The sequence below is a fragment of the Protobothrops mucrosquamatus genome, unplaced genomic scaffold, assembly GCF_001527695.2.
Source record: "Protobothrops mucrosquamatus isolate PMUCROS unplaced genomic scaffold, P.Mucros_1.0 scaffold415, whole genome shotgun sequence".
Taxonomy (NCBI): domain Eukaryota; kingdom Metazoa; phylum Chordata; class Lepidosauria; order Squamata; family Viperidae; genus Protobothrops; species Protobothrops mucrosquamatus.
In genome coordinates this window covers 513782-538691 of record NW_015386744.1, presented here as the reverse complement: position 1 = coordinate 538691, position 24910 = coordinate 513782, and the positions used below count along the sequence as shown (strand labels likewise).

The 24910-nt window shown below is 40.3% G+C and overlaps 1 protein-coding gene across 1 annotated transcript in view; it reads left to right on the top strand.

The window, feature by feature from the left end:
- The first annotated feature begins 750 nt into the window (after positions 1–750).
- The window catches only part of CEP152 (centrosomal protein 152), a 39940-nt gene continuing 15780 nt past the window's right edge, over positions 751–24910 (top strand). Inside the window, 21 exon segments of the mRNA XM_029284185.1 lie at positions 751–851; positions 3742–3833; positions 4021–4090; positions 5079–5420; positions 5700–5850; positions 7395–7535; positions 8484–8623; positions 9801–10001; positions 10870–11017; positions 11834–11925; positions 12134–12294; positions 14185–14374; positions 16742–16849; positions 17759–17889; positions 19332–19460; positions 19572–19707; positions 20224–20403; positions 20831–21076; positions 21702–21833; positions 22475–23137; positions 24414–24588. Of these exon segments, the coding sequence (XP_029140018.1) occupies positions 765–851; positions 3742–3833; positions 4021–4090; positions 5079–5420; positions 5700–5850; positions 7395–7535; positions 8484–8623; positions 9801–10001; positions 10870–11017; positions 11834–11925; positions 12134–12294; positions 14185–14374; positions 16742–16849; positions 17759–17889; positions 19332–19460; positions 19572–19707; positions 20224–20403; positions 20831–21076; positions 21702–21833; positions 22475–23137; positions 24414–24588 (3715 nt within the window). The 5' untranslated portion in view covers positions 751–764.

Below are 24910 nucleotides of genomic sequence, written 5' to 3'. Positions count from 1 at the left end.
ATCTGCGTGGTATATGTGCAGATCCAAGCTGCGATCTTTTGTAATTGACAGATGAAAATTTTTATCAATTATTTATATAGTAATTTAATTAAAGCCAGTAGATAATAATTAATTTTACCGTATTTCTAATCCACCCCAATCCCAAAGGATTCTAGATAGGTGTCAAACATAGAAGAAAAAGCCAAAATCCGCATAATAAGAAATAGCCACTGTTATGAGTTAAAATAGGCTACTGTTACTGTTCTCAAGCTGCATCTGAAAGAGATCCACGGAACTGAGTTTGTTTGGCAGCTTTCTTGATTTAATTTTACAAGATTCTAGTTTTTAGCCTCCTCTGTGCATCCTAAGTAAACCAGAAGGATTCAGTTAACCTTCTGCACCTTGATACAAGAAACTATTTGCATGTTATTTCCCAGTCCACTTTTAATCCACTAAAACTGGTTATTGATATATAAATAAGGGATCTATGAATTGGGAGGGGACAATCTTTGATATAGCTCCTGTTTTTGAGCAAATGTGACTTGTTCAAAAACACCTACTGTATATCTGCCTGCACAAAGTTCCCTGAAAATCAAGATGACACAAGAACTCGGTGATTAAAAATTGTAGGAAACAAAATAAGAGTTACAAAATAATTGTGGACTGAAATGTACATTGGATTTGGCATTCTTTTACCAAAGCCTTACTTACAGGGTTAATTAATTGCACACGGAATTTTAAAATAGCTGTTTTTCCCAGGTGGCCCAAGAAACAACTTGTGAACGATGTCGCTGGATTTTGACAGTGCAGCTTTACAGATGCAACATGAAGAGGACGAATATGATCAAGAGGATTATGCTAGAGAGCAAGAGGTAAAAATTACCTGTTGGCAAAACTTTAATGGTTTTAGCTTGCTTCTCCCCTATTTTTCATTAAAGCTATTGTTGTCTTGGAAATGATGTCATAATCTGCTTGAATTTACTCTGGTTTCTCATGATGTCAGCCTTATTGGAACTGCTCCTTTAAAAAAGCTTCGTCTGAATAAAATCCCTTGCTCATTTCTTCTGACTAAAGCTGTACACCTCCAGGTTATCTGCTGTTGCAACAAACTCTGAATTATGCCTCTTGTCTGGAGTATTTAGTAATGTGGGTAGTAAGGAAACACTGTATGGTTGTTTTATGCAGTAGTTCAGTATGTGTGTTTTACAAGTTTTAATTTTATTCTGTGAAAGCTAGAGCTGGTGGGGAAATGTCTATTGTTAAGCATTTTGCTGCATCCTAGGGATTCCTCTAAACATTTTATATTTTTGGTACAAGACATTAGAAAGATTAATATATCACAGAAAACCCTGTAGATACGTTTTATTTTAGCAAAGCTGTTTGAATAGATTTGGTCCCAGAGAATTATGGAGTGGTATCTTAGCCGATGCAGTTGGCATAAAGTTGATTTTTTCTTCTTACTTCATTATAATTAGCGTATAAATAAAAGTAAAGGCTAATAAAGATAGGCAGGACTTTATTTTAGATGTTTCCCTCATGGTGCTGAAGCTAATTGTGTTAGTGTGTAATAAGATTTATTTGAAAGTAATTAGAAAGGTCAGTGATTTTCCTGCTAATTTTGGTGCCAGGAGTTATCCACATTTTGATAATAGAGGAACTTTTCAGATCCAGATAAAGTTTATTTCTCTAGTTCGTCCTCATCTTATTTCTAGGCTGCTGCTTTTCCCCCCAGTTAATAAACCTGTTTAAAGGCTCCATTGGAAAGAAATGACAATGTGATAACAGCTTATATTATTACATACAGTTTTCTAGTAATGTTGTGAGAAAAAGAGAATGTACTGCACAGATGTATTAGTTGAAACCCATTCTATGTACCAAAATCTCACAGAAGGTTTAGAAGAACAGGTATATTCTATTCAGGAGTCTTTGCACCAAGTAAGTACAGAAGTTTTTTTTTGAAAATGTATTTAATTTGCTCGAAGTAAACTGAAGAGTGAATAGCTGAAATGGAGGGAACGGGTGGAAAGATAGTACCGAAAGATATTTACTCCTGCTCATTCTGAGATAAAGCATAATACAGGCAGTCCTCAACTTACGACCACAATTCAGCCCCAATTCAGCAAGGCAGTTAAGTGAGTTTTGTCCCATTTTGTGACTTTTCTTGCCACAGTTCTTCAGGGAATCGCTGCTGTTTTTAAGTTAGTAACACAGTTGTTAAGTGAATCTGGCTTCCCCATTGATTTGGCTCATCAGAAGGTCATAAAGTGAGATCACATGACCCCAGGACACTGCAACCGTCATAAATATGAGTCAGTTGCCTAGCGTCTGAATTTTGATCACAGGACCATAGGGGGATGCTGCAACGGTCATGTGAAAAAACTGTCGTAAGTCACTTTTCCAGTGCCATTGTATCTTTGAACGGTCCCTAAATGAACTGTTGTAAGTCAAGGACTACTTGTACATGACTGTATCTGTTACCTTTCTTCCTCAAAGACTAGTCCTGTGCAGATTTGGTACTATTTCCACACTAGCTTCTGCTTAAAAAGTGCAAGTTGATTATTAGCATCTACTTCAAATTTGAGAGACCGTCTCTCCCAACGATACCCCGATTTTAATACATGCCTTGATATTGTTCACAAACTGAACAGCTTGCTTGAAGCTTATTGGCACTCAAAGGCCAATGCTTAAAAAATACACTGAACTGCATTAATTGCAGTTGTCTCACAATGCCTGGGCTAAGCAGTGTTTTGGTGTGAGACAGAGAGCTGCTATGTGATTGAGAAGCGGGATCAGCACTACTGGGGAAGGCAAAGCTCATACGAAAGAATTAAGATTGGCTTACCCAAGTGTTCCTGATTGTTTCTGAGAATGAAATAGTTAATCAGAGGTACGTTAATTGCGTATCCTGGCTCCTAGCAATAGCACTTAGACTTATATACCGCTTCACAGTGTTTTACAGCCCTCTCTAAACGGTTTACATACAGAGTCGGCCTGTTGCTCCCAACAATCTGGGTCCGCATTGTACCGACCTCAGAAGGATGGAAGGCTGAGTCAACCTTGAGCCAGTCAGGATCAAACTGCTGGCAGTTGGCAGAGTTAAGGAAGGAAGGAAGGGCAATATCACTTAGACTTATATATACTGCTTCAGAGTGCTTTACAGCCCTCTCTAAGCGGTTTACAGAGTCGGCCTGTTGCTCCCAACAATCTGGGTCCTCATTGTACCAACCTCAAAAGGATGGAAGTCTGAGTCCATCTTGAGTTCAATCAGGATTGAACTCCAGGCTGTGGGCAGAGTTAGCCTGCAATACTGCATTCTAACCACTGTGCCACCGGGGTTCTTTAAAATATCCCTGGTAGCAGTATGTCGTATTGAGCAAGTTGATCGAAATAAAGTTCTCGAAGCTGGATCTCCTGGGAAGAAATAGCAAGCTGAAAATGGATCCACTATTTTGAATTATTGATTAAAACACAGTTCTCAAAGCCGCCTGTGTGCTAGTTGTGCAAGTAGCCAGCTCTCATAAATGTATTTGTAGAATGACTGTTTTTAAATTCCCTAGTTTCCTTCCTGGCTTGAATTATTTGTGTTCTCTAAGAAACATTTGTAGCCGAACAGACAAATAGCAACCATTAGACTGACTTTGTAGCTACATTGTTAAGTTTTTTAATGCAAATTCCTCTGGTATTAAAGTCTAGAGAGTAGACGAGGTATGTTTGAGTACTAAATATTTGTCTCTTATTCCCATATTTATGTTTTCCTTTCAGCTACAACAGCTACTGACGGACCTTCCTCATGACATGCTAGAAGACAGCGGAGATCAGCTTTCTGACTACAGTGCACCCGAAGAACATGAGCAGTAAGAGAATCTCCTCACTTCCCTCTCCTTGCTCTGAAAATTGTTGAAATGACAGAAGTGCATTCAAGTGGTGCGCACATTATCTTCTGAGCGCTAGCAGGAGAAATGTAGTTGCCCTGTGTATGCCACATCACAATGAGACTATACAAATGAATGGGTTCTAAACCTCCCTTTCTTTTCTGCACAGAGTGCATGAACCCTGGGACCAGGATGCCGCCCAATGGAACGATCGCCCAGTTGCAACAAACCCACCAAGTGTGAGTTTAATTTGAGTTGCAAGATTTCCCAACTCATCCAAAATGAACGTTAAAACATTGTTCTGTCTGATTTGTTAGAAGCTGAATATGGTGCATCTATCTATCTATCTATCTATCTATCTATCTATCTATCTATCTATCTATCTATCTATCTATCTATCTATCTATCTATCTATCTATCTATCTATCTATCTATCTATCTTATCTACCTACCTACCTACCTACCTATCTATCTATCTATCTATCTATCTATCATTTATCAGTCATCAGTCATCTTTCATCAGTTATTCATATCTATATCTCTCTGTATCTCTCTATCACCCATCAATATCTTTCTATCTGTCTGTCTCTCCTCTCTCCTGTTTGTCTATGTAACCTTTAACAGGGTGAAATGGTGCACTGTAGGGCAACAAACTTTGAACCAAGGTATCTCAGATGGGCTAACTCACAGAATGCATCCAAAATCCGGGACCCAGGGCTCTCACAGAATTGAAATTTGGCCAATTTTATCAAACATTTCCTATGCTAGATAGCCCAACACTGACTATTCCCAAAGAAGATACGTCTCTGAATGTAGCCCCACTTTTTTTTCCAGTAAAGGCAGTAGATTAGAAGCTCTGTCACTGCTGAAGGCATGGAGGAATCTGTTAAGTTTCTGAAATGCTAGATAATAATACTCTTGGTTCTTCTTGATGCGGCACCGGAGAGCTTTTATGCTGGTTGCTATCCTGGCAATGACAGAATAACAGAGCTGGAAGGGGCCTTGGAAGTCTTCTAGTCCAACCCCCTACTCAATTATGCTAGGAGTCCTCTTCAGTGGAAGGATCATTTAATAAATGAGTGAATTTAGCATTTTATTAGTTCCTGTTCCCTAACCTCAACGGGTCCCTTCTTTTATTCACACGACTAGCATGTTAACACTAGTCACATTACCTAACGGAGACGGGGAGAGTGTCTGCTAGTAATCACTAAAATTGTTTATTCTCAGGATTATGGGCAGGACCAGAATGTGTTTGTCGACCGCTTTGTGTATGACCAAGGAAACATCCCAAGTGAAATGCGTGCGAGTGACTGGCCTTTCCATCACCGTGAGGCTGAAGATAAAAGCTTGTTGGAGATCTCTGGCGGGGTCAGTGAAAACGGATCTGAAGGGGTCTATTTTGGAGAGGACTACAAAGCAGCCAGCCATTACCCACAAAACGGGGTCTATGATCTGCCGCCCAATTTTCGAGCCTTCACAAATGGCCACCAGCAAGACTTCAGTAACCAGCATGGCCTCGTGACAAACTTTGTTGATCCCCCGCAGGAACCCTTGAAGGTACGTCTGCGGGTGATACTTCATTATTTTGCTGTGTCCCAGTTTTCCTACTGTAGCAATTGGTTACATTCTAGAATGAAACTAAAATGGACTTCCAGCTTATGCATTGTCCACGCACGACTTTTGAGTACAAATTTAGTGCTTGTTTGAGGAAGAACGCATCCTGATGGGTGGCAAATAAATTTCATAATAAAAGAGATAAATGGCACACGATCAACCTATCGGCGCTTTAGAATCAAAACTAGGCAAGTACGTAGCACTTAAAGATTGTTTGTGTTGTTAAAATTGCAGTACGGTGGTTCAGAAACCAACGGCCAGTCTTTAGAGCCTTACAAAGTTGTGTATAAACCCTACCAGAAGAGTGCTCAAAAAGCAGCCCCTATTTCATCAGAGGCAGCAGCATTTGAAGAAATGCAACAAGAATTTCTAGCTACTGGTGAAAGTAAGTATATGCTTTTCATTATATGTGTTGATGCTAGAAACCTAGTTTTTGTTGTTGTTGAATCAGGTAATTGATATGAAGGTTTTCATCTCTTCTTTTGTGAGCCAGGCAAAAAGCTTTTCATGAGAAAGACCTGTTTCTCCAAGCACACAAATTGCCAGCAACATATAATGCTTTGAGTGAGTCTCCAACCTGGAATAAATAACTGCATTTCTCACCTGCTGCTTAATTGTAAACCGCAGCACATACAATAGTGGCCCAAAATTTTTTTTTAAAAGTTTTTTTTTATTTATAAAACAGTTAAAACAAAGATGGACATAACGTAACATTCCAGTGTATATATTCCTAACAATTTGTTCCTCGTCATACATATAATTCTTAATCTCTGTATATACATATTTTTCTATACAATACAGTCTCTAATTTGTTTCTCTATATACTCACATACAGTTTTATATATCTCTATCTTAGCACTATAACTTAAAACCCGAACAGTTCTCCTTGATTCACACCAACAATAGAATTTGTCCCAGATTTCAAAGTAATCTGACTCTGTCTTGTCCTTCATTTCCATTGTGAGCCTATCCATATCAGCACACGATAGGATTTTATATAAAATCTCTTCTGTTGGAATTTCTTTATTCCTCCAGTTTTGTACATACGCCAATCTAGCAGCCATGAGAATATGTAGCATCAAGTAAAGTATCCCCTTGTCATATTTCTGCGTAGTTATGAATAGTGGCCAAAATTGTGGAAACCTTTTGGGAAAAGTGTACAGTAGAAATGCCACCTTTAGTTAAGTTTTGACCAATTTTTCTTCTAATTTCTTTATAACTGTAGCCTTGTTCACTTAATAATGCTATTTTACATCGCTTTCTGGGCGACCAGTCAACTCTTTGCACCATTACTTTAATTTTATTAAGTTTTACAAACTCACTAAATGAAAGAACACAAAAAAACCCAACCAACTTGATAGCGATCACATAACACACTGACAAATGTCCTCCTCTCAGCTTCAATACGTGGCATCAATAACTGGATCCCACTGTGATCTGATTGGCTCATTGCCAAAACAAGAGGACACCCAATTGGCTCTCTAAACGCTCATGCTCATTGGCTACAATCAGATGAAGGAAAGCTACCTGATATCAACCTAAGCAAGTTGTGCTTCCTATTTCTGGTTATTTGGCTATAACTTTTCATAGAATACAGTACATATAATTGAACAAACTATGTTGCATTACATTCTTGATTAAATTATCTATCCATTGATATATAATTTTATGGTACTACTCAAAAAAAAAAAAGTGTTATTAGCCATCAAACCTCAAAAATTCTTTCCCCAAAAGGTTTCTACAATTTTGGCCACTACTGTAATTTAAAAGAAGTATCTACAGTAGCAACGTTTGTCCAGCAAGACTTACGTACAGTACTTCTGTCAAGAAGAAATTCTTGCCCCGGGGGATTTCATTGAATTGTGTATTTGGTTGAGAAAATCCTGTGTGTGTTATGCCTGACGTGTGGAAACCTGGTGTGCGTTGCAGGTTCTTCAGAGAACATGAAGATTCTTCAGCTTCAGGTTCTCAATAAAGCAAAAGAAAGAACTTTAGGGGAACTTAATAACCAGCTGGAAGAAAGAGCACAGCAGATTAGGTACCTGTCCCATCAGCTTGCAATTATGAAAGGTAAGTGTGTCTTAAAGGCGAGACTGCAGAAGTATACTTGGGCCGTTTCAACTTCTGTCATATGATGTAATCACAGGGTAACAGTTGGAAGGCATCTTTTAGTCCAGGGGTGTCAAACTCGTCACGTGACGTGTCGCGACGTATCACGACTTTTTCCCCCTTGCTAAAGTTGGGGTGAGCACGGCTTCCACATGACGCATCCGGCCCGCGGGCCAGCAGTTTGACACCCCTGTTCTAGTCCGTCCCCCTACTCAAGCAGGAGACCCTAATCCAGAACTGATGCAGGAGGCTTCCTGCCTCCTTCACTCATTTTGTTAAAATTAAACCCACTTGTTAACTTCTTTTATTAACTTTAAACCCACTTAAGGTTTCTTGTTGTTGATTGATGAGAAACAATGTTTGAAATGTAGCAAGTCTTGTGAGAAATAAGTAAGCCCTTCTTCCTGCTTATGCTAAATTTAAGACATGTGGTTGCACAGTCCATATTATTATTATTTTTTAAATCAATGCATAACAGGATACCCTAGTCCACCCCACTGATTGAATGTGCTATTTTGTATGATCTACAGTGCAGTAACCTCTGGTGATTTGGGAGAATTGCCTCCTAAAACGAGTGACTAAATCTTGTAGCACTTGCTTGCTTGAGTACAGATATCCTTTTGGATGAATGATGCTAGCTTGTTTGTTATATGTGGAACATTTCTTCAAACTTCATTCCCTAGCTATTTTGGGTAATAAATAATAATGTTTTCTTAAATGCCGTAAATTTGAGATTTATGCATTTATGAATAATGAATTCTGAAAAAGGTGCAAATTCGTGTTTTGTTCCCACACACATGTATGTACACTCTTCTATTTTAGGTTTTTTTTTTCTTCCTGAAAAGGGTATGCTGCATATGTTAAAAAGTAACTGCACAGTGATGTAAATGTTTTTTTTCTTTTTTAAAGATGAAAAGGATGGCATGTATCTTAGTCTCCAAGAAAGTCAAAAACTCTACCAAAATAGCAAGGAAAGGGAAGTTCAGCTTGAAGGCCAAATAAAAGCTCTTGAAAGTCAAATTCAGACTCTGGCTGCTAATGAGGAACAGGTAGGAACTGTAAATATTACAGTTTCGCAGTTACTAAGTGTAATGCATATGATCATGTAAGGGATTTGAAGCTGCTAAAAAATTCATTGAGGAGGTCCACAAGACAGTAAAAACTTAAAAATGTTAGATGCACTTATAATGAGCGTCATCCCTCAAGAAAACCAAAGAGTGTATATTCTGTCTTCTGAAAAGTTGAACATGGAGATGAAATTATTGGAAATTGGAAGAGCCACATGTATCGAGCTAAGATATTTTGTGGTTTGCTTGATTTTGGCTCAGCATGTTGTAGAAACCCAGCTGTTGTGGTTGGTAAACCATTATTTTTATCTTAGAATGTTGCCCAGGCAGCAAATCATGCTTAAACCATAAGATGCATGACAGGTGAATTTAACCATATTCAAACTTTGATGCTGCAACAATGTAGTGGAGCTTGACCTACAGCCAAATTGGAGTAAAGACAATACAGATAGCCCTCGCTTACTGACTGCTTTGTTTAACAACCATTCAAAGTTACCACGAATTAAAAAAAAAATTGCTGGGTGAGGCCACGTTGTTAGACATTGTTTTTCCTTTGAGTCCTGTTTCCCAGTCTGCTGGAAAAGGGATTTGTCGCTAATATATTTATCATATAGCGTAGTTCTACTAATATAATCTTTATATTGATTGTCCATTGAGAGTTTGCTTGTATTATGTTAAAGACAACTGCGTTGCCATTTTGAATTAAATCCCATATCTTTTTGAGCCGTGGTGGCGCAGAGCTTAGGATATGCAGCATTGGAGGCTAACTTACTGCTCACTCACTGCCAGGAGTTCGATCCTGACCGACTCAAGGTTGACTCAGCCTTCCATCCTTCCGAGGTCGGTAAAATGAGGACCCAGATTGTTGGGGGCAAATATGCCGACTCTGTAAACTGCTTGGAGAGGGCTGTAAAGCAGTCTGAAGCGGTATATAAATCTAAATGCTATTGCTATAAAAACATTCCCACTACCAGCAGTTCAGTCCTGATGGGGCTCAAAGTTGACTCAGCCTCCCATCCTTCCGAGATCGGTAAAAATGAGGACCCAGATTGTTGGGGACAATATGCTGACTCCGTAAACTGCTTAGAGAGGGCTGCAAAGCCCTGTGAAGCGGTATATAAATCTAAGTGCGATTGCTATGGCTTTATTTTGTTTGCAGCTGATCAAACAATCCAAAGTTGCAGAAGTCGCCATGGAGAGCATGCAACAGCAGCTCTTGGAACTGCGCCGTTCTGACGCTCTCCAGCGTGCAAGGGAGCAGCACGAGGCTATCGTTGCCGCACTCCGGCAGAAACTGGAAGAGCAAGCTTCATCTTTGCAGCAGAAACTGGAGGTGAAGAATGCATCGCTCCAGGAGCAGGTGAGATTCTTCCTCACAAGACGAAAACACTCTTGCAAAATACCTGACAAAGTTTTCTCTGCTCAATAAGCTTCATAGCCCCAAACCTTCATTTGCTAATGCAGGCAGTCCTCAACATACAGCCGTTCATTTAGTGATGATCCAAAGTTGCAACGGCACTGGAAAAAGGGACTTATGGCCGTTTTTCAGCCTTACGACCGTTGCAGCATCCCCATGGACACCTGATCAGAATTCAGACGCTTGGCAACTGACTCCTATTTATGACGGTCGCAATGTCCCGGGGTCCTGTGATCCTTTTTTGCGACCCTCTGACAAGCAAAAGTCAATGGGAAGTCACTGCTAACTTAACTGCGGTGATTCTCTGAAGAAAGGCTGCAAAATGGCAAAACTCACTTAACATCTCACTTAGCAACAGAAAATTTGGGCTCAATTGAGGTCATACGTTGAGGATTACCTGCATAATGCTTCATCTCGGAATGAGCAAGAGTTAAAAAAAAAAAAGAGCAAATGTCAGAGTGAATGTCTTTGCCTCTCTATTTTAAAGACTGAAAAAGTCCTCTAAAAATCTTTGGCTCCCTGTTATAGTACTAATTTAAACATATTTTGTAATACAGACAATACATTAATACTTTTATTTCTAGATCTACCCTATTTTGTGACGAGCCCTGAAGATTTTCAAGAGGGCTAGGTAGCTTTTATAAGTAGAGTTCTAGTTGCTACAGAAAAATAGACACCAGTGGAACACATTTTTTTTGCTAGAAGTCCTATATAAACATTATGGAAGTAAAAACGAATAGTAACGTTTATTGGATGAATACGTAAGTGAAATATACAAATGCTTCTAAGCGGTGCTCTTATCTTTTATCAGATAGAAATGTGTTGCCACCTAAAGGAGCACGTGAAGCAGCTTGAAAGAACTCTTGAAGAAAGTAAATTAGAAAAAAACGAAATAATCAATCGTCTGTCAAGAACTCTAGAAGAAAGCCAAAACCAGTGTGCAAATTTATTACAAACAGGTGCGTAAAAAAACCCAACCCAACCCTCAACTAAATTTAAATAGCCACCTTTGCAGTAGTTACCATTGAAGGATTAGTCTAATTAGTTTAATCGCAGTTCTTAAATTTTTTAAAAAATTTTTTTTGTCCAACACAGCATTTCACTTTTTGGTGTGTTTGCTTAGAATGACACTCCAATAGCAGCAGCTGAAAGTCTGACGCTGCTCAGGTAAGGAAAGGCAGGAATGGAGGTTTGCAGTTTCAAACTTCTGAAATTAATCTTGTGTAATATAATGGATCAGCAGGGATGAATTTCACAGAATGGTAGTCAAGTACCCATATTCCCTACCAAATCCAGATTTTTTTAAAAAAAAATTTAATCCTGCTGGCTAAGAAGTCGCATAGAAGGCTTTTCCAAAGGACATTTAAGGTGAAAGTATATATTTAGACATCATCTTCCTTTATTTTTAATCCTCCATTCTATCAAGGCAGCCTTGCCTATCATAATGGGCAGCCTCACAGTTTCTTTCAGCTTTGGGTGTGCTAAAGAAAAGCAAATAGACTTGAGATACTTCTCTGTTATTATTTTAATTTTAATATGGGAGATAAGCTAAAATGAAATTACACAATTCCAAGAGCTGGAAACAGATAGTTCTGATGTTACTCTCTTTCCACCATACAACTGCAACATCCATGTACTTTTCTTGCATTTGTTATAAGAGAGGAACCTAGAGTATGGTTTAAATTAGTGAATGAGCGGTTTCAATCGAGCTTGTACCTTCTTCTCTTAAATACTTTTTAGTTTAACATTCATAAATTCATTCTGTTTCCTTCCAGGCTTAGTAACAGAGACGAATCAGCTACGTCTGCAGCTTCAGCAAGCTCACTCTGCACAGTTATTAGGCAATGAGATGAATAAAGCTCTTCAGGTTCATATTTTTTCTTTTCTTTTCTTCAATATTGTAGAAATGAACTGAGGTGGACCAGTATAAAATTAAAAGTGCTGTATAAGAAATGCCTCCATTGGAGACTATAACTCTATGGAAAGTAGAGGATTGTTTTATTCCATAGAGTTCAAAATGAGATGGAGTTTATTTCCAGTTTGTCTGACTCTTAATGGAGTATCCGTATTTATAGGAAGAGGTAAAGGAACTAAAAGAAGAAATTGTTCTATATGAATCAGCCACAAAACATGGTGTGTTTCTCAACGATCCAGGTGGAAATCTGAATGTGGAATTAACAGATTCCTACGTAGATTTGGGCATTAAGCAAATCAACAAGAAGACAACATTGCAGAGGTAATTACAGATTAATTAATGGCTTTGTCACTGAAAACAAAATGCATAAGGAACGTTCACATGGGATATTTCTCCATTTTCTCAGCATCCTCCAATTGTTGCATTTGCAAATTATATAAAATGCCGCCACTTCCATTCCCCGGCTAAAATCATTTTACATGGGAACTTCCACTGCACTCTCCTTCAAGAAACAAAATGGGACACCTTTTGGTTTGCATATTCTTTTTACAGCATGGCTTCGGTATGTTGTATTCTCTTAAGCCCCTAGCACCCAATAGCATGCCAATTCTGGTGTTGATTTTAAAAAATAATAATATATAAGCTAGCTTTCAAAACTTGCCCCAAACACCATGGAATGCATCAACACAGCAGTAATTTGGAGAGCTGACCCAGCCGTCAACTTCAACAATGGCGGTAATCATGTTATTTTGAATACATGCTAGTAAGAAGAATGTTATGGATTGATTAAGTAGTTAATATTGTTTATGATAAACAATTATACCTACTACTGTTATTTACTACCATATTAACTATTGTTAGTTAAACATGTGTATCCAGACAGTACTCTGTTTGCTAAAAATTGAAAATGTTACTGGGGGATAACCCCAATGTTGACCCCAACCCTAATCCCAATCCCAGCCTAAACCTTAACCCCAGTCCTGACCCCATCTTATCCGTAACCCTATAAAAATCAATAAAACTTTTTTTAAAAAACAAAACAAAACAATAGTGGTAATCACAACACTATGAAAAGGGACAAGAGGGACAATATATTCATGCTACTACGGTAGATGGAGAGAGGGCACGATGGCTCAGTGGTTAAAGACACTGAGCTTGTCAGCTGGAAAGCAGACAGGCCGAGTTAAAAAACGTGCAAATGCGAGTAGATAAATAGGTATCACTTTGGTAGGAAGGCAATGGCGTTCCATGCACCTTGGCATACAACCGTGTCGGCCACGTAACCATGGAAATTGTCTTCGGACAATGCTGGCTCCCTCAGCCAAGAAACAGATGAGATGAGCACCGACTGACCAGGAAACCTCTACCTTTTAATTTAAGAATAGTACTAGATCAAAATAAGATATAACTGCCCCCATGTCCATGCTTAGTCATAGTTCAGTGGTGGCGAACCTATGGCATGGGTGCCAGAGGTGGCACACAGAGCTCTCTCTGTGGGCACGCGTGCCGTCGCCCCAGTCCTAGGCCTTCAGCTGGTTTTTATAAAACCTTTTCACTTTTGGCCTCCGCTGCCTGTGTGCAAAAAAAAAAAAAAAAGGTTCAATCAATCAGTCAGTTTCAACTTCTCGTGGGGAAAAAAAGATCTTGCAAAGTTGGAATTGATTGATTGAACTTTTTAGTCCCACCCAGTGTGCCGTTACCACCGCAGCCACGCCCACCCAATGGGCCACGCACACCCAATGGGCCACGCCTGGCCAATGTGCCACACCCACCCGGCACTCGACAATGCATAAGTGGGTTTTGGGTTGCAGTTTGGGCATTCAGTCTCTAAAAGGTTCGCCATCACTGTCATAGTTGGTTCAACCATAATCGTTCGGGTTCTCACAAGTGAAAATCAAGCCAGCCGATTATGATCCGGTTTACCTGTAAAGACATTGCTTCTGTGAGTTTTTAAAAATAAACTACAATTGCTAGATTCACACAGCAGATGAAAACTATCATTGATATGGGAGAGCCAGAGCAACTTCATAATTTTCTGCCAGTAGGTCAATACATTGTCTAAACACAGATAGATTTCAGTGTAGCTGAAAAGCTAATTATAACCATAGACTAGGTAGCTCCTAACAGCGGATTTGTATGTGCAACCTTAGTAATTTTATGACGTTCAGAATATCTAATATAACCTCTTCTCTTATCTTTAATGTTTGACAGCTGTTCATTGAATAAAGAAACCGATAAAGGGCTTTCTAAAGATGAAATCGTTTCGGAGCTGAAGGTTGAAATGCAGCGGTTACTCAACAGTAACAAATCGAAGAGGAACCGGATTTCTCGACTGCAAAATGACCTTGAAGATTGTCACAAGACTATAGAAGAACTGAAGCAGCAGCTGGTAAAATCAAACGTACGTGAGAGGTGTTACTTATTTTGTATGTTAATATCTTTGATAGGAATATAATTTTCTATGTTACGAAACTGGCTATTAGCGACCGTAATAAAGGTTAACTGCTCTCTCTATTTCATACAGAGATTAACACTTTGGATTTTTATTCATTGGACAAAATGCAGCGATTGTAGCCAATTTGGAACTACTAAATATTTTTCTCACTAGCCAGATTGGGTAGTATTCCTAATTTTATTCAACCTAATATATATTTTTCCCCCTTGTTATAGTTGCTTAGGTCAGTTATGACTGACCTTGTCTTAGTTTTCCCCAGTGATAGCTGTGATCAGAATACAAGTTTCACCACAACTTAGGAATGCATTGGGTGGACCACTTGTTTTGATAAGGAATACACAAGAAATATTGCAGTGAATTGTGAATTAATATTTGGAGGACAGGATGTTGGCTGTTAGTGGAATAAGCTGCGGCAGAAATCCCTCAAGAAAAGATGACGGTACAGAATCTGACATCTTCCAGATGTTTTCTGACTTTCAATCTCCAGAAAGCTCCCATTGTTGGCTTTGCTGAATGGGGCTGCTGAGAATTTCAGTGAAGCCACAGGTTTCTAACATCTGAGTAAAGAGACCCCAGAAACATTAGCGATGAAACAAAACTGTTGCTTTGTTTGCTGACAAAAAAGTGCATTTGTAAGTAATTGTTTGTTTTATAAGCACTCCCTGCCAGACTTCTGATGGAAGGAGACAGTGTTTACTCAGAGCTTAGAAAGCTCGCTGAGAGAAACCAGCCTTACTGTAGCAAACTTGGATAGCTGTAGGAAGAAAAAGAATGATGACAGTGGATTAGAAAGATACAACTGAAGTAGCAAACACTCAACCGGTCACGTAAGCGATAAGCATTCGTGTTTTGTTTTTTTTCTCCTTGAGAAATGTGCTTCAAAAGTTAGAGGACGCTTCAGACGTCCCGTTAAAACGTTCTGTGTTTCCTTGAAATTCTTCATCCTTGGCAAAGATGCCTTCTTGGGTAACTATGATCTTGCATGCGATACTAATAACTTCCATGTCGGAAGCACCGAAGGGCTTCCGTGATGAATGGATTTGCTGGTAACATCATCGTTGCTGTGGTTGGGGTGGGGATGCCTAGTTGGAGGCTCCTTGTCCCTGTGAAGGTGTCCAGCAAAGTAGTATATATTTATCTACTCGCAGTTGCCTGCTTTCGAACTGTTGAGTTGGCAAGAGCTGGAGCATGCGACAGGAGCTCACCCCACCCTGCAGCAGCAGTGGGTCTCAAACACGAGCCTGCCAATCGGCAGCGTTCTAACCTCATGAGCCACCATGCTCCCTCATCTGTATGTGATGTCCTTGCTTAAAATAACAGAGTTACTTAGTGCTACAGTTTTGATGGATGGCCTAGTTCAGGGGTAGGCAACCTTGGCTCTTTTACGACTCGTGGACTTCGACTCCCAGAATTCCTGAGCCATAATGGCTCAGCTTGGAAACCTCTCCCTTTCCCCTCAGCATGGCTGGCTCAGGAATTCTGGGAGTTGAAGTCCACGAGTCATAAAAGAGCCAAGGTTGCCTACCCCTGGCCTAGTTGGTTAGTGTACGAAAATGGCTGACTATACTTGAATGCCCACTGTGGGCCAAACTACCCATGATGTAAAGGCATATTGACCTAGAGGTGAAAGTCAAATCAGCTTCAGAGACCCATATTTGTCTGTTGGACCATTGGATCATTTTTGAATCTGAAGAGAAATGTAGTAAACATTGTCCCACCCATTCCTATCCTGTTTACTGTGTCTCTATTGCTCCTTTCTCTGTTGCAGCAGATAAGATAACCTTTATTGTCATTTTTTACTGTGGGCACAACAGCACACATCAAAAATGAAATTTAGTTGCCCGCTCTCAAAGTGAACACATACATGACACACATCTAAACATACTATATACAACATATGTATAGACCCACACCCCTACATATACATAACAAATAAATATTAAACACTGTCCATCTGGAATACATAACGGAAGGAGGAAGCTTGAGAGTTCACAAGGTTAATGCTGTATGGAATGAAACTGTGACTGAATCTGGATATAAGACAGATATAGGACAGAAAGTTGGAGGAGATTAATCTCAGGTAGCAAGACATAAAATTGCACAACCCTCCATTAACATTGCCTTGTTCCATTGCACACCAACTTCCTTCTGCACCAAATAGTGCATGTTTAACACAGCCTAATGCTACCCATCTTTACCATCTCCTACAAATTGGAGTGGGACGGTACACTTTTTTTTTTAGATAGATTTTTTGGTTGTATAAAATTCAGCTAAAAACTAACAAATATTCTCTGTGCTTCTCTTTTATATTAGACTAAAGGGAAAAACATGGAGAGTCCATCTGATTCCACAGAGTATCATTCCTCCGATGAAATGCTGAAGCTCAAAAAGGAAAACCAAGAATTGCAGCAGGAGATTGAGGTGCTTTTTTTTTTCATGTCCAAAGATAAAGTATCTTTAGCGTCTGATTGGATAAGATATTCCCATGCTGTGACCTGATTTGGGAGGGAAGATAAAACGAGAGCACTTGTCTTATAAAATCAGATGAAGCTGTTTATGGTTAATTAATTTTCTATAAGTGAAAGAACAACAGGTGGACCATTGTACACACAACATCTTTAGATGGGATGAAAACTGACATAGGCTCCTAGGGTCTCTCGCACAAAAATCATAGCATCCTCTATGCACAGAAATGCCTGTTGGTAGAAAGGCATCCATAACAGTCCTTAACCATGCTGAAGTTCCACCAAATGCAAGGTAGATACATGGCTGGAAACCCACAGAATTCGCACCCCGATTCATTGGGGGCCACAGCTTGGAAAAAGTTGATTTACATTATGTTGCATGCAGGGAACCATGTTAGTCAATGGTAGCAAAAAATAAATAAATCAGAAGTCTGAAGCACCTTTTATTTCTAACACCTTTTATTAAAAAACATGAGCTATCTCTGAAGTTAAGAAGGGCCATTTTTATGCAACGCACCTAGAATGAACAATGACTTGTTTTAAGAAGCATTTTGCACAATCCCCGAAGAGAAATGCATTTCCTAAGAAATTGGTTACAACTGCTTTAATTTCTTCGTTGTAATCCTTTTTTTTGCATCTATGGCCTAGATAGGAATCTTATGAATTTTTCTTGTCCCGTCTCAAGGGTCTGATAATGTTGTTCATAATATGTCATTCTTAAAGCCAGAAAGATTAATAATTTGAGCGCAGTGCCATATCAACACCCTGTACGCTGCCAAGAATAATTTGCATTGCAGCAGCCTGGAAATATGTCTTAAATAATTAAAGTATGAGGTCATGTTTAATCCTCTTTCTCTTTCATCAGAGTCATAACGCATGTATTCAGGAACTTCTGGAAGGCAAAGAACAGCTAAAAAACGCAAATCAAGACCTGTGCAATCAGATGAGGCAGATGGTTCAGGATTCTGATCGGGATAAACAAGAAGCCCTCGACAGGTGACTTGGGAGGGAAAGTTGAAGTAAACATAGAGTGGCCTTTATTGATCTTAAATTATCTTCTGTTTTTCTGTATAAAGACTCATCTGTATTGGTAGTGTTTTGTAGATGTATCCAGAAGATAGACCCAGGCGTAAGAACATTTTCCTTCTAGATTCCCTCAGAGCAGTTTTTATGCTTGACAGTTCCCCAGAGATGTCACTAAGATGTTTTGGGCCCCGACCAAGTACTTAATGGAACTCTACAGTTTTATGCCTAGAACTCCATCAGAGGAAGACCAAAACGTGATTGCGTTAGGCTGGCCATTTCCCATCTGGGAAGAAATGAGTCAATTCATCTCTTACCAGGCCGTTGCGACGGTTGTACACAGTTGTTCAGATTCACTAAAAACCCTTCAAGGGTGGGCTCCATTGGTGACAGGCACAATAGCTATCTTTTTGCAATAGGACTCTTTTTGGCCTGCTGGCTCCAAGGGGATGGAAATGTTGTAATCACTAAGATTGTATTATGCCACAGTTTCTGCGGCGATTGCCAATAGCCTTTCTGGGTGCAAATTCAAAGTGCCTACAAAGCCCTCTAAAGCTTGGAAATAAGATGCTTGTTGGGTCTCCTTCTTCAGCTGGAATCAACCCATCCACTGTACTCTTCCTGAGAAGAAACTCTGGTGATCCCCCTTGTCCATAATTAATAGGAAATGAAGTTAGAGTCATTGTTTCTGTGTCATAGCCCTGGTCTTGTAGAATTGTTTCCCCCGGAAACTAGATTGGCGCCATCAGATTGCTTTCTGAGAACTGGTAAAACAGAAACTCTTCTGGAGAGCTCTTGGTGGTTGACTGGACAACAGCTGGAATTGGGTATGTCTAGTTTAATGAAGAGAAGGACGAGGGGGGACATGATAGCAGTATTCCAATATCTCAGGGGCTGCCCCAAAGAGGGAGTCAAGCTATTCTCCAAAGCACCTGAAGGCAGGACAAGAAGCAAAGGATGGAGACTAATCAAGGAGCGAAGCAACCTAGAACTAAGGAGAAACTTCCTGACAGTTAGAACAATTAACCAGTGGAACAACCTGCCTCCAGAAGCGATGAATGCTCCAACACTGGAAGTTTTTAAGAAGAGACTGGACAGCCATTTGTCTGAAATGGTGTAGGGTTTCCTGCCTGAGCAGGGGGTTGGACTAGATGACCTCCAAGGTCCCTTCCAACTTTATTACTACTACTACTACTACTACTACTACTACTACTACTACTACTACTACTACTACTATTATTATTATTATTATTATTATTATTATTATTACTATTATTATACACTTATCTTTTATATTCTGTGTTCTTCAAATTTGAATGGATATGGCCAGTGAAGCTGCATTTATACTGTCCTAGGCCCTGGACTTATCATGCTTTCTCAAGCAATAAATAAAGTTTTTCCCTTTCCTCCTCCAGGTGCGAAAGAACCTATCGACAACATTATGAAGACACAAAGAAAAAGCTCCTTGAGGAGTCTGCAGGAAAACACGTTGCGGAGAAGGAAAAACTCATCCACGCCTATGAAGAGAACATTGCTCAATTAAAGTATGAATGTATTTGAAAAGCTAAACTGAAACATCTGAAATACATTTATGCTTCATGTACGTGTCTTGACCTTCTAACTTCTTCCATGTCATGATTTTTTTTCCCCTCTAGGTTGGACATTGATGACCTGAATAAAGAGATGATTGTAGTGAAAGAATGTTACCTTGCCGTCTGCAAGGAGAAAGATGAGCAGGCCGCCATTTTGAAAGCAGCATTTGAACAAGAGCGGCATCAGAGAGAGGCAAAGGTAGCGGCCCAAATAGCCTTAGTTTATTACAGAGAGACCCGTTGCAAAATATCAGGGCTAAATGAGGGTCCTGAGCAATCTTAACTTCTCCCTAATTAGTGGGATATATGATTACACGCTAGGAGCCCCGGTGGTGCAGTGGTTAGAATGCAGTATTGCAGGAAAACTCTGCCCACAGCCTGGAGTTCAGTTCCAACAGGTTGATTCAGCCTTCCATCCTCCTGAGGTTGGTAAAATAAAGACCCAGATTGTTGGGGGCAATAGGATGACATTGTAAACTGCCCAGAGGGTTCTGTAAAGTACTATCTAAGCGGTATCTAAGTCTGTGCTATTGCTAGTGCTCAAACACTTCTACAGGATAAAGAAGTTGTTTTGAGTAAGAGGTGGTACGTTAGCATGTGCAAAAAGAAATGTATGCGATCAAGGGAACTGCAAGACACCTTCCCTTTTTACCTCTTTAATCAACACGATCTCTTATCTGAATGATGCCCTAACATCTACTTTGAACGTTAACAGTTACTGGTGGAAAAGGAAGATTCTTTGAACAGACTAAGGAACGAACTAGAAGAAACATACAAGAATTCCATGGAACTAACAAAGAACCAGTGGCAGAAGGAAAACGAAGCTGACATAAGGCAGCGCCTTGACAAGGATGTGGAACTTGCCAAAAACATTTGGGAGAAAGAACAGAAAGAGGTATGCTGGAGTTTCTGCTATTACACAAGTGAGAGCCTCCAAGCGCAATTTCACAGAGACTGGGTGGGTGGGATTATGAAGAAATTCACCAGTTCTTGAAGACCTTTTTCCCTGGGTCTTAAAAGCATAGCAAGAAACAACTTTTTCAATGGCTGTTGGTAATTCAGCCTCTTCCAGTATAAAATGTATACCCTTCTGATTTTAAGGAAGCTCGGGGTTCTTTGATACTTAATTTTTGCAAGTGTTCTCTAAAAAACACCTTAATCCATCCCTGTGCAAATTCAACATCCAGCTCCTATTCTTTCTGCTTACTAGAGAAAAAAAGAAGAAGAATCCAAGCCTTGGTTTTATTTAGATTTTTCCCTCCCCCAAAGATTTCCCATGTGAAATTTAACTTTTGTTTAGCGCAGTTTTCTGTTCCCTACAGGCCCAAGAGCAGGCTTGTCAGGAAGTTGAAAAAAAATGGCAACAAAGACTAGCCCAGGCTTTGGAAGAGACCAAGAGGGCCACGGTGGAACTCAAAGATCACGACAGCCAAACGGATGAAACTCTGCGCCAAGTGATTGCCGGGGCGGTAGAGGAACAAACGTTGTCGTTGAAGGAGGCTCTGAAAGCAAAGGAAAGGTCGTTGAGGGAGCAGGAAGCGAACTACCACGAGAGCATTGCCACTCAGGTGACAGGCGGCTTTATTTTTATGGGGGTACAAGATAAAACCCAAACATGTACAATCAATGTGATTTGGAGTAAATAATTGCTTTCCGGCTAAATCTCGAAAACGACTACGGGTAGTCCTTGTCAAGAATGAAACTTTGGCAGCTACCTGCCTCTTCGTTTCAACTTGGCATTAGAGTAAGGCGGAGGAGGTGATGCTTTAAATGGGTTAAATGGAAAAACGAAACGTCTACAATTCTGCTGAAGACCGGGAGAGCCTGAAACCCTTCCAAGGACACTGCAGCAGGTGCGGAGATGAAGCAGACGGTTCCCATAACAAAGTCAAATTATTTGAGAGGTTGGTGGGAGGGTTTGGCTGGGGAAATTCTTGTTTAATTCTATGAACCGGCGTCTGGGAACCTCAGAGTGAGTTTTGCTTCGACATTACCATGCCGTGTATTCAATAAACTGTAAGGTTTTTGGAAACAGAATGAAACTGGCATTGACTTATCTTAATCAAAGCAACAATTTTACACATGCAATTAATTGAAACAGAGCTGAAACTGGACTTCCATGCTTTGTTTTGTTTTTCTGGCAGAAATGGCTTCTTGACCTTTGCTTACTATTAACTTTGCTTACTCAACTAGGTGGAAGCAGCTCTGACGAAAGCTCGTGCCTTGTGGCTGCAAGAACTTACCGACCTCGAGGAGTACAAAAACCACTTGAAGGTAGCCAAAGAAAAATGGGAAAAGGAATCGGAAATCAGCACAGCAGAAAAGGTAGCGGAGAACGGTAGCATAGCTGACTCAAGAATTCTGGGAGTTGAAGTCCACGAGTCATAAAAGAGCCGAGGTTGCCTACCCCTGAACTAGGGTTTAATAGTTAACTATGGTAACATCAGTACTAACCACTAGGATCACAAATGAAATAGGCTGGAGGAGAAAGGAGTCTGGCTCTCCTGGACAGCTACCCTCCTATGTTAATTTCAAACTGAGGTATACCTCTCCCAATCCATGTGAAAGCATCCAGAGAAGTCTTTAGGCATAATGGCAGGGTGTGTGTGTGTGTGTGTGTGTGTGTGTGACCTCCAAACTTGGCAACTTTGTGGACAAGCTTTCCCCTACTTATTAAAATACTAATTCCCATTATGTTCCTCCCCTTGCAGTAATCCAAACCGTTCTTACTCTGATAGGAAAAAGATTAAGGAATATGTTTCCGTACTTAACAATTTAACCTGCTTAAAAGACTGCTGTATGCCTCTTCCGTCATAATCCAGGGGTCTCCAAACTTGGCAACTTTTAAGACTTGTGGACTTCAATTCATGGCCATGGCTGGCTGTGGAATTCTGGGAGTCGAAGTCCACAAGGTTTAAAGTTTGCCAAATGTGGAGACCCCCTGCATTTAAGGCATTAACTGACAGACTTCTGTGTGGCCTCTTTAGGTATCAGCGGCTGAAGAGAGATGGAAGAAGCAGCTTGAGACCAGCGATGAAGCCCGGAGAAGGATCAAAGAGCTTGAAGAGAAGGCGCTGTCCCTCCGAAGGGAGCTGGAGCTGAAGCAAGAGGAGATCCCCTCGCTCATCAAAGCAGAGCTTGCGAAAGCTCATTCTCAGTGGATTAAAGAAAAGCAAGGGGAGATCCTCAGCGTGCAAGACCAAAACGAAAAAGAGCGCCGCGCCCTTTTGCAGGACCAGAAGGTTAAACTCGCCGAGATGTTTGCAAAAGCCAAAGAAGACTTTGAAAGTCAAAAGAAAGAATTGCTGGACCAAAAAGAAGCCGAGCTGAAGACGTGCCTCGTCAGGAAGCAACAGGAATGGGCTGTTCAGGAAGCCAAAAGACTTCAAAACGAAGTCCATCAGTACGAGGACAGGATCCTCGTTCAGGTAGAACTTCTCTTAGATGACCTCCACAAGGATTTGATCCAGTGTGCAAGTTGTGAATGTGCTTGGGAAACTAAGTGGAACGTGTCTCCCCCTCTTCAGATCAGTCACCAGTTCAAAGACAAACTAGCATTTTGTTTGCAGAAAGCCTACCGAAGCACGGTCAGCGCCATTCTCGAAAAAGCAACGAAAAAGTGGAACCAGGTAACATTAACGTGGCCTTAGATCAGTGATGGCGAACCTTTTAGAGACCGAGTGCCCAAACTGCAACCCAAAACCCATTTATGCATCGTCGGGTGCTGGGTGGGTGTGGCCCATTGGGTGGGCGTGGCTGCGATGATTATGGCAGACTGGGTGGGATAAAAAGTTCAATCAATCAATTCCAACTTTGCGAGATCTTTTTTTTTTCCTGCGAGAAGTTGAAATTGATTGAACCTTTTTTTTTTTTTTGCACACGGCTGCGGAGGCCTAAAGCGAAAAGGTTTTATAAAACCCAGCTGAAGGCCTAGATCTGGGGTGATGGCGCGCATGCCCACTGAGAGGGCTCTGAGTGCCGCCTCTGGCACCCGTGCCATAGGTTCGCCACCACTGCCTTAGATGATTCGTATTTTGATTTTATACTTCGCTTATGGTCCTTTGTTTTCCACTTTTTAACAGCAGAAGTCAGAAAAACAGGACGGTCGCTATATGAAAGTAAAAAAAAATAAATGCTGATGTGCACCATATCAATATAATACAAAAATATATTTAAAGCAGAAGAATCCGTATATTTGCAAATCATTTCTTTTTAATAGTACCTTTATTAAGTTTCAAAGCCAAGCATTAAGAATTCCCTTGGAAAGGGAATAACAAAGCAAATTAAAAGTGACAAAAAATACACAACAAATTTATAACCAAGAGCACACCAGTTGATGAACTGCAACAAGTTTTAAGGTTCTAGATCAGGGTAGGCAACCTTGGCTCTTTTATGACTCGTGGACTTCAACTCCCAGAATTCCTGAGCCAGCATGGCTCCGCTTGGAAACCTCTCCCTTTCCCCTCAGCATGGCTGGCTCAGGAATTCTGGGAGTTGAAGTCCACAAGTCATAAAAGAGCCAAGGTTGCCTATCCCTGTTCTAGATTCTCTGCTGAGATTGGTGCCCCTGATGTCACTGGGTTCCATACATTGTTTTTGCATTCCACTCCCTCCATTTTTTATTGTGGCTACTGACGTGTCACAACTGAATATATTCTCCACTTGGACCTGAGCTGCTCTTTGCCTCCCCAAAAAAATGAAGGAGTAGTTATTAGGTTTAGCTGTGTCAGATGTATATATATCCCACTTTTGTCCTTTATTGGGAAGAAAACTAGCGTCTTCTCTGCTTTGAACGTGGTAAGCAAGTTGGATTTTTTTTTTCTTGGAACGCAAGATTGATTTGAAGAGTTGGTTCTGAATTGCTGTCTGTTCGTGTAAAATTTCTGTCTGTGTGCTCCTTTCTAGAAACATGAACATCTGGGCTCCGTTTTCAAAGATTCGGATGACTCTTGCATGCAGAACGGTGAAGGGGAGCCTGGAGACAAATTCAGGCCTTCCACGTATAACATTGGGCAGCAAGTCGAACTACAGCGGATACTAAGGAAATATCCACCTTTGCAGGAGACTGAAATAGATCTTGGTATTACATTGCATCCATTTCTCGCTTTAATTGGAATCTTGCTTGATTCTATTTTACCTAACACATAAATTCAGTTTTTCCTAGTCGCATTCAGCTGTGCTAGCCAATAGAGAGACCGTTGAGAGCAGGACTAACCTTGGCAACTGGCCAGGGAATTCTGGGAGTCGAAGTTCACAAGTCTTAGAATTGCCAAGATTGGACATATCAGGTTTAGATAGAAAATTGCACAGATGTGAAAGAATACTCTGGAAATAAGGTGTGTTAGGCGCTGGATGACATCTTTATAAAGTAAAATCTAGAGCGCTCCTTCATTAGGTACTGA